The following is a 13,898-nucleotide window of genomic DNA, read 5'->3' on the forward strand; positions in this document are numbered from 1 at the left end:
AGAAGCCATTGTTGGAGAATCTCTGGCTATAATTGGATAAGTAAGAAAGGAACCAAATGAGGGCAGCCCCACTGAGCTGGGCAATAGAAGAGAGGCAGATGTGGTGGATGATGAATGTTAATTGTGTCGAAGGCTGCAGAGACATTAAGAAGTACGAGGATGGATAGTACCCCATAGTTAATGACATCTCTAATGTTCAAAGAGCTTATGAACATCTGTTTAGGTGCCTCTCTTGCTTTACCTTTCCATATCTCACCAAACCATAGCTTCCCCAAGTCCTCCCACCCCAGGTCTTAATTGCCATCTCTCTCTAGTTCCTTACCCATGTCCTTTCCGAGATAAGAATTGGTTTTGAGAAAATTTAGACCTCACTATTAGCTAGTACTAAATACAGTAATCATAACTGACAGCTGAGCAGTCTTGATCTATTGCTGTAGTTCAACTGCAATTGCTGTTTTTGCAGTAAATCGAACCTGCTTTCCTTACCACTCGAATTGTTCTGTTACCAAATGTTATTTTATTACACAAATATTAACAGTATGTTACTGCATGAGTACATTTTTAAATTGTTTCTTTGCTATTGCCAAGGCAGCATTATTATAGAAGACACTGAACACATTTCCAAATGTGAGATGAAAAAAATGCCAAATTTAATTTACAAACGTAAATATTTATTTTGCATTTCAATTTCTGAGGAACTATACATAACTTTTCAAATAGGTTTATTATTATACAGATTTTCATTTGAACATTTTTTTTTTACAGAATTTGTATTATTTTAGAAATACAAAATATGCAAATAGCTAGTGTAATCTAATTTAAATATGCATATTTCATTTTTGCAAGAAAGATTTTAGTAATGAATCTTTATCAAGCACTTATTTAAATTATTTCTACTATAGGGTGATTGCAAAGTAATATATCATAGATACAAAAGATATCAGTGATTAGCACATGTTGAATGCACATTGGGACCCTGTGGCAACATATGTGCAAGTGACTGTAGCAGAGAAATGTGCATTTGGAATTCTGCAGGACAGATAAACGAAAGTAAGCACTGATGGATCAATTTGTATGTAGTTACCAAGCAAATGAAAGAAGAATGGAAAATGGTACTTTCGATAGCTGTTCAAAATGAACTTGCCACTTTTCATTAGTTCATACTCGCCACTTGCCTGGATGAATATAGGTCCCACAACGCTCAAGAACCTTGACACCATCCAGGAGAAAGCAGCCTGCTTGATTGGCACCCCATTCACCATCTTAAACATTCACTCCCTCCACCACCAGCGCAGGATGGCAGCAGTGTGTACCATCTACAAGATACACAATGCAGCAACTTACCATGGCTCCTTCGACAGCACGTTCAAAATCTCTAGCCTCTGCCACCTAGAAGGACAAGGGCAGCAGATGCATGGGAACACCACCACCTGAATGTTCTCCTCCAAGTCACACACCATCCTGACCTGGAAATATATTGCTGCTCCTTCGCTGTTGTTGGGTCAAAATCCTGGAACCCCCTTCCTAACAGCACTGTGGCTGTAACTGGATCATATGGACTGCAGCGGTTCAAGAAGATGGCTCACCACCACTTTCTCAAGGGCAATTAGGACTGCGCAATAAATTCTGGTTCAGCAATGCCCAGATCCCATGAATGCCTTGAGGGATAATTGTATTTAAGTAATTGGGCTGAATTTTATCAGCGCGCCGAGTTCTGTGCTGGTGTGCTGTGAAGTCAGCAGCCTTCTGACATGGAAGTGTCGCTGCAGAGCCCCTGCGCCGTGCAGGGTCTCATTTAAATGGAGGGGGTGGAGCGGCTGCCCCCGATGACGTAGAGGGAGCAGCAGCCGCGTCCCTGGCAATGGTGTCTGGTGCCACCGCATAGGCCCCGGTGCCATTTTTAAAGGGCCCCAAGCCCTTCAGGTAAATTTAAATGTTTAAAGCGCTTTAACAAAATTTTTATTTCAAATAAAAATTAAAACATTGAGGCCCTTTCCCAACCCCCACAATGCTGTTTTTATTGTCGGAAGTGTTTGGAATGTATTTTGGTCCCAGCATGAATTTTCCCTCCTGCAGCCTCACCACATTAGCCCTTCAGCCCCTTTCCACCTTCTCAACGACCAACGATAATTGTTTTTCCTGCTTCGCCTCCCCCCCACCATCCCACCCTGATAATTTGACTCCCCTCCCGACCAGTGTCTCGCCTCGGACTTCCGTACGGAGTTCTGAAGACGCGCAAGTTGCCGTAAAATCAGCGTGGGATGGCCGGCGGTGGCAGGTAAGTTCATCTGCATTTTAATTAACCCTTTTTTAATGAAGGCCTTGCCACTCGGTGGCGGGGGGCTGTACTGAGGCCTCGCCGCCGCCTCTAATATCCAGCTGGGCCTTCTCGGCATCATGGGTTGTGGCGGGCCGCTCCCGTTAGCATTTTATGGGCCTCTCCACCACAATCCACGACACCAAGGGGCTGGTAAAATTCAGCCCATTGACTAAGCTTTCTGAATAGCTTTCAGAACCATCTTGGTCCATTCTACTTAGGCAGACTCTGGTGTGGTGTATATTTGTATTTTAAAAAACAATGAAAGATTGATGGCATGCAACATGTGTGAATGCCTCAGTAATACAGTGGTCATATAAATACTGCAGTGTTTCAATAGAAGACAGAATCACAGAATAATACAGTGCAGAAGATTCCCTTCGGCCCATCGAGTCTGCACCGATGCATTAAAACACCTGACCTGTCTACCTAATCCCATTTGCCAGCACTTGGCCCATAGCCTTGAATGTTATGACATGCCAAGTGCTCATCCAGGTACTTTTTAAAGGATGTGAGGCAACCCACCTCTACCACCCTCCCAGGCAGGGCATTCCAGACCGTCACCACCCTCTGGGTAAAAAAAGTTCTTCCTCAAATCCCCCTTAAACTTCCCGCCCCTCACCTTAAACTTGTGACCCCTCGTAACTGACCCTTCAACTAAGGGGAACAGCTGCTCCCTATCCACCCTGTCCATGCCCCTCATAATCTTGTACACCTCGATCAGGTCACCCCTCAGTCTTCTCTGCTCCAGTGAAAACAACCCAAGCCTATCCAACCTCTCTTCGTAGCTTAAATGTTCCACCCCAGGCAACATCCTGGTGAATTGCCTCTGCACCCCCTCCAATGCAATTACATCCTTCCTATAATGTGGCGACCAGAATTGCACACAGTACTCCAGCTGTGGCCTTACCAAAGTTCTGTACAGCTCCAACATGACCTCCCTGCTTTTGTAATCTATGCCTCAATTGATAAAGGCAAGTGTCCCATATGCCTTTTTCACCACCGTATTAACCTGCCCTTCTGCCTTCAGAGATCTATGGACAAACACGCCAAAATCCCTTTTTTCCTCGGAACTTCCCAGTGTCAGGCCATTCATTGAATACTTCCGTGTCACATTACTCCTTCCAAAGTGTATCACCTCACACTTTTCAGCGTTAAATTCCATCTGCCACTTTTCTGCCCATTTGACCATTCCGTCTATATCTTCCTGTAACCTAAGACACTCCACCTCACTGTTAACTTCTCACCCAATCTTTGTGTCATCTGCGAACTTGCTGATCCTACCCCCCACATAGTCATCTATGTTGTTTATATAAATGACATACAATAGGGGACCCAGCACAGATCCCTGTGGTACGCCGCTGGACACTGGCTTCCTGTCACTAAAACAGCCGTCTGTCATCACTCTCTGTCTCCTACAGCTAAGCCAATTTTGAATCAAGTTACCTTGTATCCCATGTGCATTTGCTTTCTTGATAAGTCTCCCATGTGGGACCTTGTCAAAGGCTTTGCTGAAATCCATGTAAACTACATCAACTGCACTACCCTCATCTACACACCTGGTTACATGCTCAAAAAATTCAATCAAATTTGTTAGGCATGACCTCCCTCTGACAAAGCCATGCTGACTGTTCCTAATCAAATTTTGCCTCTCCAAGTGGTGATAGATTCTCTCCTTCAGAATTTTCTCCAATAGTTTCCCTACCACTGACGTGAGACTCACTGGTCTGTAGTTCCCTGACTTATCTCTACAACCTTTCTTAAATAGTGGGACCACATTAGTTGTTCTCCAGTCCTCTGACACCTCCCCCGTGGCCAGAAAGCCCCTGCAATCTCCATCCTCACCTCCCACAGCATCCTGGGACACAAATCATCCGGACCTGGAGATTTGTCCACTTTTAAGCCTTCCAAAACCTCCAATACCTTGTCACTCCCTATGACTATTTGCTCAAGAATCTCACAGTCTCTCTCTCTCTCTAGGTTCCATATCTACATCCTCTTTCTCTTGGGTCCATATCTACATCCTCTTTCTCTTGGGTAGAAGTACTGAATAAAGTGCTGTGTAAAGCAAAGTGCACTTAAAAGAACAATTTTTGGCACACAATCACTAAAAATGTTCAGTCTGCTGCCTGATAAATGTTGAAACTTTCTGTTTTTATTGAAGGAATGGAAGAACAGCTTTGTGATTATGAGGAGCTAGGGATGGAAAGTGATGATGGGATTCCAGGTGATGATGACTCTGAAGTTACTCGGTGAGTTGGTGACCTCTGTGGAATATTGGTAAGGGTATCAAAGGTTAAGCAGTTCAATGAAGTTAAGAAACAGATCTGTTATGATCTAATTGAATGGTGGAATAGGTTTGAGAGGGGCTGATTGGCTACTTCTGTTTCTATGTTTCTATATTGAGGTAATTGTTCACACCAACATTTTCAGTATCTTCTGTGGCTTTCCTTTGAGGCATTTAAAAAAAATTTGCTATATCAATCCAAGCAGTTCTGATTATGGATTATGCAACCAGTTTTCTTGCAGAGAAACTGGTCCTAAATTAAAACAATTAATGTGCATTGAATTAAATTAGATTGCCAGATTCATTTTGAGTGTGAACTTCCAACATTTTAATAGGTGAGTCCCAAAAATGTTATTTTTAATATTTTTTCAAACCTTCTGAATGCTTTTACTTTGAAATCTAATCTGCTCTCCAGTATTCATGCTACTGATTGGTTGGTTCATTTTATCCTGCAACACCTAAGGTAGAAAAGTGTAATTTTTCTATAATAGGGAAGCAAATCTATGAAAGGTGCAGAAACCCTCTCTTCCTACAGCATTTAATGAGCAATAACAAGTCACAGGATTTCTAGAATAACTAAATTATGTATTTGGATTTCTGTTCGACAAAATGCAAATGTGGTTTTCAAACACACCAGTAGAAAAAACTGAGCTCAAGCCAGGCAGGCGAAAGAAGGAACTGGGAAGGATTAGTACATTTGGTTGCTTTTGAAATTCATTTCATTGTTTTTCCCCGGAGGGGTTTATGTGTGCTAACACTCTGACATACATGTATGTGGGTGTCAAGTTGGCGGGGGTATATTGCAACTTGTAATATAATTATAGGATTTGATATTGTAAACTACAAGGAAAAACTCAGGTGGTGTATTACATTACATGTTTCAAAGATTATTGTATTTCTGTTACATTTGACTTAGTAAACAGAACTATTTCTCTTTAAAAATTATTCTTTTCTAACTAGAAGTAATGACACCTTATTGGTTTGTTATAATTGTACATTTTAGGGTAGTTCTTACAAATTCCTGCACCGAGTACTGTTTTGCTTGCCAGCTGTGCAAACTAGGAATTCAGGCAGAGACACAACAGACACCAGAGGATTTAACATCCGTAATGGGACAGCTGACAGTCTCTTAACATCTGCTGGTGGTCTATATTCTAACACACCTTGATTGGAAATTAGAAAATTATGCACTTGTATAATTCTCATGATTTTATTCAACTTTGCATTAGTACTAGCATGTGTATTGAATTCAGGTATGATATTTGTACTAGTTTTCATCGTAGCATGATGGGTTTTTGCCAATTGATACCTATGTCCCAATACTCTGCAGATGTGACAAAAATTAAACATTCTTGCCCATAACATGTTTTTTTAAAATTCTTTATTGCTGGCCACCATATACACAAGACAGTGGATAGGTACTCATAAGGGGTTTAACAAGCTGGATAGAATGTACATTACAGTCTGTAATGCCAAAGAGTCAGTTTAGATGCATTATTCCCTGTCAATAATTTCTTGGCATTTTTCTATTTGGATGTCGTTCTATCCAATTTAGTCAGTTTGACACTTGATCAGTTGCAAAAAGATAGGCTGAGATGTCTTTGAGCTTTGCAGTAAGTGGCAGATGTGCATATATGGATAAATATTCAGTATAATTGCCAACCTGAACTTCTTCATCAGAACTTCTGATGAAGGGTCACTGACCTGAAACATTAACTCTGTTTCTCTCTCCACAGATGCTGCCACACCTGCTGAGTATTTCTAGCATTTCTTGTTTTTGTTTCAGAGACACTATCATTGTGTTTCACCATGTAAGAAGGAAGCAATTGTGTTTTAAGGGTGAAATTTATAGTGAGAGTTAATGCAGGAGAAGCATCATTGTTGCTTTAATATTTTGAGACTAGAAAGGTTCTAAGAACTGTTATACTGTTTGTACCAAGTACTACTTATTTACCCTTTTAATGTTAAATAAACTTGTCTATTGGTTTATAGGGTTGGTTTTTCCCACCAATTGGGTGTCCCGAGCCTGGATTTGCCAGCAGCGCACCCAATGGCACAATCTTCCCTGAGGCTGTTGCCTAATTGGCCACCTCCACGCTCACGGTCCTATTAAGGGTTGCAGGCAGGCTCTTGATGCTGCAGTCTCAATCATTGGACTGGCAGCTTTGGAGCCTTGGCAAGCCTGCAGCGAGGTGCCCTCTGAGGTGTGTAGTTAAAGTTAAAATTATGAGGGACGAAACTGTTGGGTCCCTCGAAGTAGAGGGGAAACCCCTCCAGGTGGATTGTTTGGGCTGCAAGTGTGGCCTTTCCTGCCAGCAGCCTCCTGTTTGAGGCACGGAATCTCTATGGAGATGCTGGTCTCCGCATGTGGCAGGAGGGCCACTCTGCTGGCAGCAAAATCCTGCCTCCCCCTGCAGAATCGAACTTAATTGGGTCGGTAATCAGCTTAATTGACTGCCCACCTCTGTGATGTGGGTAGCTGATCCAGGCCCACCTCTGTGATGTGGGTAGCTGATCCGGATCCCGCTGACTCCTGGAAAACTTGCTTAGCAGTGGGAAAATTTCGGGGAGCCATCCCAATGAGGCTCCCCCTATTTTCCTGGCCACCGTTCCCTCCCCACCCCCCACCCTGGCCTCCAAGCCTACCATCACGAGACTTGGAAATTTCGGCCCGTAGTCTCTACTTTGGTCTGATCGAGTGTATATTCATCCATCTCTGAAAGTGTTAGCATGTGATATATTCCAGTGTAATGGCGTCAAATGGCAAGGTTTGTCTGTTTGACGACTTGTTCCCACTACTTTTACCTACAGGTAAAATTTCAGCCTGATTCATAGAGGTAACGAGGTCCTGTTACCAGTGTGTTGGTGACATTAAACCAAGGAGATTATCCAGCATAAAATCCCAAAATGTATATTTAAGCTGAAATAGTATTCATGATTAACCTTTTCTATTCCACTCATAAACTTCTATAAGGTGCCATCTTATATACCTCTTTTCAAGGTTGAAGAGTCCTAGCTTTTATAACCTTTTCTCTTAACTCAGTCCTTTCACACCAGGCATCAGACTCAATTCTCTTCTCTCTCACTTGTAGGACTTGGCTCGTTCTCTCATGCTTTAATGACTGGAACTGAATGTAGTTTTCAAGCTGTAATCTGACCAGAGTATTATTATAGCTTCAGTATGGCATCCTCATATTTAAATTCTATTTATTTTGGCAATTTAGCTCACTATTCTGTTTTCTATATCAATTGCTGCTCTGCAATGACTGGTATAGAGCCTACCTATCACTCCCAGATCCCTTTCAACGGGCTGAATTTTCCGGTGAGCGTTGGGACCGTATATGGGTCCCGACTTTAATGGTGTCCGAATTCTGTCTGCCTGCGTGAGCTTCCCGGAGGTAGCCAATTAACACGCAGATGGGAGGGCCAATCGGAGTGCCTGAGGCTGTGGGAGACTGGTAGCCCCACTGGGAGAGGTAGGTGCTGCTGATGTAGGTGGGAGAACGTGACGCCACCTCACAATGGAGGCACTCTCTGAACACTTCAAAGTGTGTTAAAAGTAAATGTGACCACAGCTGCCACGCCATCGTAGTGGAGGGGTAACCCCTCAAGAGGATGGCCTGTGGCGGTGGCTGTGGGCCATTGATCACCATGGCTCTGGAAGGGGGGATTTAAAGGAGGCATCGATAGCGCCCTGAGTCCTCCGCCGGGAGGCTGCCTGCAATGAGCTGGTGGCCTCCACTCATGGTGGGGGCATCTCTGATGGTGGAAAAATACTGGTGCCTTTGCAGAGTAGCCCCTAAATGGGGACTGAAATTGCCCTAATTAGCTGTCCACCTCCATGGAGGGGGCAGCCGACCCGGGTCTCAGCCCGGCCCTGGGAAAATCCCCCAGAGGCAGGAATGTGTCGGGAGCCGTCCCAACGCGGCTCCCTCCTATTTTCCCAGCATCCGCTTCTGCCTCTAACCCCAGATTGTCCTGATGAGTGCCAGCCAAAAAGCTTCAACAACATGTCTCTATTTTCAGCAATACTCAAGTTCTGTACTATTAAACGACTATTTGCATTGAGTTGAATTGAGGTAATTTATGTCAATCAGAAACAATAAAGCTCCAGCACTGTTCCTGAGAGCATGTCACTCAGTCTGACATTACTCTTTTAACCAATACCGTTGCATACTTTCTTTCAGCCTTATCCACCGCCTCAAGACTGTGGGCTGGATTTTACACGCGGCAGATGTGAACAATGGCGGTCCGCCCATGCGGACGGCACGTTGCGGAACCGCCGTGGTATTAAATGCGGCGGCTCATTTAAATGGCCAGGGCAGACCACGTCTCTCTCCCCCCCACCCCACCCGATGACGTGAAGGGGGCGGGGGATTCGTCCCACTGCGCAGGCACCAATGCATTTTTAAAGGGCTTCGAGCCCTAAGTTGCAATTGACAATTTAAAGGGACATTGCTTTTAAAAGATTACATAGCTTGATTCTGACCCTCTCCCACCCCCCCCCCCCCCCCAATAAACATAGAATTAAGTACCTGCCCTCTTTCCCCTCTCCAAAACACTTAACTGGTGCACCTGACCTCCCCGCCCCTGCCAAAGTTCCTAAACTTTAAAATTTACCCTTTCCCACCATCCCCTTAAATTACTCTGATGCCACTAGCCCACTCCCGCACAGCGAAGCTTACCTGCTCCCCCCCCCTCTCCACCAGTGTTCCGCCTCGGATTTCTGGATGGAGATCTGAAGGCATGGGAGCGCCGGCCATCGGTACCAATATTGGAGTGGGATGGACAGCGGGAGCAGGTAAGTAATTAATTCATTTATTTGCATTTTTTAAAATATGCAGATTTGGCTGATGTCGCCAAGTGGCGGGGATGATGGGGGCTGCCATGAGGCCTTGACGCTGCCGGCAATATCGGGCCGGGTCTTCCCGGCATCGAGGCTCATGGTGGGCCGCTGCAGAGGCATTTGCCGACCCCCCCGCCACGACCCCTGACATTAGGGGTCTGTAAAATCCAGTCCTGTGTAATAGCCTTTTATGTAGAACTCGGTTGAAGACTTTCTGGAAGTCTGGTTATATTATATCATAGGGCTTTCCAATATCCATTTCCTCAAGTAAGTCAATGAAATTGGTCAGACAGGGTCTGTCACTTCTGAAACAATGTTGACAGTCAGCTTTGGTTCTGAATTGAATAAAAATTAGCTGTTAAGGCTAGTGAACCTTCAGTTTTCTGTCTTTGTTTTTTCATGAAAATAAGTACCACATTGGGCCGGAACAACAACTTACATTTAGAGCACCTTTAACGTAGTAAAATGTACCGAGGTGCTTCACAGGAGCATTATCAAACATAATTTGCCACCAATCCCCATAAGGAGAGTTTAGGACAAATGACCACAATCTTGGTCAAAGAGTAGGCGATAAGGAGCGGCTTATGGGAGGAAAGGAAGGTGGAGAGGAAGAGAGGTTTAGGCAGGGAATTCCAGATCTTAGGCCCTCGACAGCTGCAGACACAGCTGTCAGTGGTGAAGCGATTAAAATCAGGGATGCTCAACAGGCCAGAATTGAAGTCAATTTTGTATTAGAAGTTTCCTTTTGGGGCAGGAGAGCTCCTCTGGGCTCTAGGTCCCTCTAGCAAACCTACAGCTTCCCTCCCACAACTGTAATCTTTTACCCAATCCATGCCCACCACTTACCCAACCGCCAGTTTCACAGGACCCTGGCTGTATTCCAGCCATGCACGACCACTGCCAACTAGCCTGATGTCATTGACACTGGGTTCAAGCAGGAGTTGCATCTTTTTTAAAATCCAGGAATTAAAATGGGTCAGGCCTCAAGTTGGTGAGCTGGGCAAATCCGGTGCTCGACTCACTGGCTGCTCACCGCCATCTAAAATCGGGGCTTGTGTATTTTTAGCTACCTTTACTTGTAGTTTTATTTTGAGAGACTGTATCTGATGTAATATAATGCTGCAAACTGAGTAAGTTGTTGACAAAATTGTTCAACTGTATTTTGATTTATATTTAATATTATTCATCATTTTATTTTAAGGGAGGAAAGTGAAGCGGCTGTTGATTCTACTGGTCCAAAAGGCCTGAGCTATCCTGAGAGGGTGCAGGTCCGAAAACGCCAGAGAAATCTGAAGGAGCTTGAGATACTCCTTCAGGAAATAGATTTGAAAGTTCAAAAAATAAGGTATTTAACAATTTCTGCAGTCAAATAGGCGTTCTGGGGATACCATACCTTTAGAATTGGGAAAAAAAATATTCATTTCTGATGTCGGTGTCTGTGTATGGATATAAATAGTAGTACGTTGTTGGTCTCATATGTTTGAGGTTAAAGTGTGGCAATGTAGGAGATCTCTGTAATGCATCTTCTGTTGGCACATGAGATGAGAATATTTGATATTGTCACTAGTGCAAAGCAGAAAATGTTTTGTTTCCTTGCATTTCGCCTTCAAGCACAGACAGTGGTGCTTCAGCACATTATTTTCAGAATGTGTAATTGATTGATGGGGGCTCGCTCCCTATTATCTGTCTACCTTTATGAACGAGCACCTGATTCAAACCATGGAACTGTATGGTGAATGAAACTAGTGTGATTTAGCTGATCTTTTCCTTTGTGAAATAGTTCTGACTGAGCACACTGATTTTCTTTCTTATACTTTTGTCAGGCATTCACAGCAAGAATTATTTTTTTTATGAGAGTGAGCAGGTGAACAGTTTAATTTTCTCTGTCAGTGCATCAAGCATAAGATGTGTGGAATGAATGGGTTGACTCCCGGATGCACTTTTCTTTGGAAAATAAATTGGGGAAGTAGAGGGCAGAACCTGTCCCCACCTCTACCTGGTGGAGCGTATCTGCAGCAAAAAACTGCACCACCAGAGCATCCAATACCTGAGTGTTAACTGAAGGGTCTAATAGCAGCAATAATAAATCTAAAAAGCCTCTTGAAAAATATCTTTTGACTTTAAAGCTTGTATTGCTGCAAGATAATCATAATTCTACTTTAGTTTAATTAAAAGCAAAATACTGCAGATGCTGGAAATCTGAAATAAAAAGTGCTGGAAATACTCAGCAGGTCTGGCAGCATATGTGGAGAGAGAAGCAATGTTGACATTTCAGGTTCTGGTGAAAGGTCACAGACCTGAAACTTTAACTTTGCTTCTCTCGCCACAGATGCTGCCAGACCTGCTGACTATTGCCAGCACTTTTTGTTTTTATTCCACTTTAGTTTCTCTTGTGGATGGAGAAGGCCTGATCTGCAAATATGTGAGGTCCCTCATGGAGTCACAGCCTTCTGTTGTGGCCGTTTTTTCCCCTGTAAGGAATGAAACAGGGATGAGGAGTATAACATCGAGAAGTGATGCTGAAGAAGCCTCTTTCAGTAGGGTACTGGTAAGATGAAAATGTGCTTCATATGGATGAGGAGGCATTGAAGCTTGGGAGCTTCTAGCAAGTGAACAGGCTTGTGCTGTGAGAATGCTAAAAGAAGATTTAGAGAGATGAAGATGAAAGGCTTTCTGAACACATGCAAAAGAGAGATTGTGAGAGGCAGCATTTAGGTACACATATAAATCACCTCTTAGTTGAGAAGCATAGCCATCTGGTGCCCTACTTTGTCCCATCTGGTAAGGTCTGTGAGCTTCTTCGGCATTGTATTCTGCACACTCCACGTGCATTGTTGGCCAGTGCAGCTGGAGTTTAGTTCCCTTACTGTCTTCTGCCATTCATTGTGTCCTGTTGTTTTACTCCTAATATGGGGATCAGCACTACCCTGCGCCTCGCTGCAGCTTGCTGCAGCACTTCCATGCATACCTTTAAAAAAAAACTGTGAAGCCCTTTGCCTTAATCATCATGTTGCTGCCATCCCATCCAACCAAAGAAGACAAGAAACTTATTAAGTGACTGAATTTTAAAATCAGCAAACAGCAGTTAAATCCATGGCAGTCTTCAGTCACTAAATACTTTGAAAGAATTTTACATTAAACTCTCAGCCAGTTTCAATCTTTTTAAGTTAAAAATAATCAGGAGCTAAAACAGTTACTTACCTACTCACAAGAACGTCAGAGCTAGCTAGTTACAATACTTCTGCAGCATCCTTGTTTTTGACTCTTCTTTCACGATGACCTTTAGATCAGTCTTCAACCTTTAAGGCTCGAGATGCACCTGAACTTCCTTTCATCTGGGTGTAGCTCCACAAGTGCATGAAGTCCACCTTCTATTCAAGTGAATAACTTCAGGAAATCCAAGCTTGCCAGTTTTACCTGGGCACACTTCTGACGCACTGTGAAAATACTGTAGTCAAGCAGTTCTCCCCCAAGAAAGTAATCTGTCATAAAACCGAAGGACCATTAATAAGCAGAATAGATCCTGAAACTTAATCACTGTGGGCAGCACCAATATAGGTATTATGCACATAAGAAATTGGTCCTGATTGCAACCTGACCTGCGCAGTGGGAACAGTTTGGGTGAGCCAACCATTTTACAACCCATCCGAAGTCAATGGAACATTAAATCAGGCTGGATGTCAAATAGATGCCCAACCTGGACCCGCTCCATTCCTACCTGGCAGGTTAGGTTTAAATTAGGGCTATTATTTTGGAACATATTTTTGGCATGGTAAAGGATTATGAAATAAAGTCAATAATTATATTGCTACTGGTGCTCTCTCAACACGTCTTGATTTTGTTTCATTTTTTAACTACAGCTATAATAGAACATTCGTTAAAAATCCTTCACCTGGTCTCCCTCAAAAGAAGATCACAGCTTCCTGTCACCAACTTGCTTGGCATCCTTTATTTCGGGCTTTCTTTACCTGATAGATGACTGCATGCAGTTATCTAAGAATTAATTCTATATAGTTCACTCCACGCATAGGTCACAACAGATTGTACAGCAACTGTTATGGTATTGGACTGCGCTGGACCCATTCTGGAATTCCTGTAACTCATTTAGATCAAGGGGAACCATTCCATATTTTCTGATTTTTTTCCCTCCACAGCCTTATGCAAGATCTCTGCTGTCTGGTCATTATCCTGTTAATGCATTAATGCTCGAGCCTTAGAGACTTGCATACCAATATCCATAGAGTTTATGTGCAATAAATTTTGTAATCACTTATGTCAAAGATAGATTTTCTCATGCTGAAGATTGCAATTTGAGTAACTTGTGTTACATATATGATTGGAGGTTGGGACAATATTTGACTGCTTTCTAAAGAGAAGATCCAGGTCCATTGGGAAAAAGAAGTCAATAATAGATTTGAGTGGAGGAGTTAGTTCTGCACCTTCACAGT

The 13,898-nt window shown here is 43.2% G+C and overlaps 1 protein-coding gene across 6 annotated transcripts in view; it reads left to right on the top strand.

Annotated features, from left to right (window-relative positions):
* The window catches only part of cfap74 (cilia and flagella associated protein 74), a 248,984-nt gene that overhangs the window by 10,695 nt on the left and 224,391 nt on the right, over positions 1–13,898 (top strand). For all 6 annotated transcript variants that reach the window (XR_010969608.1, XR_010969607.1, XR_010969606.1 and 3 more), the window contains exons 3-4: positions 4,482–4,569; positions 10,652–10,795. Coding sequence is in view for 1 of the 6 variants with exons in the window: in XM_068016858.1 (XP_067872959.1) it covers positions 4,482–4,569; positions 10,652–10,795 (232 nt within the window). In the remaining 5 variants the exon portion in view is untranslated. The remainder of the gene's footprint in view (positions 1–4,481; positions 4,570–10,651; positions 10,796–13,898) is intronic.

The sequence above is a fragment of the Heterodontus francisci genome, chromosome 37 (assembly GCF_036365525.1).
Source record: "Heterodontus francisci isolate sHetFra1 chromosome 37, sHetFra1.hap1, whole genome shotgun sequence".
NCBI classification, from domain to species: Eukaryota; Metazoa; Chordata; class Chondrichthyes; order Heterodontiformes; family Heterodontidae; genus Heterodontus; species Heterodontus francisci.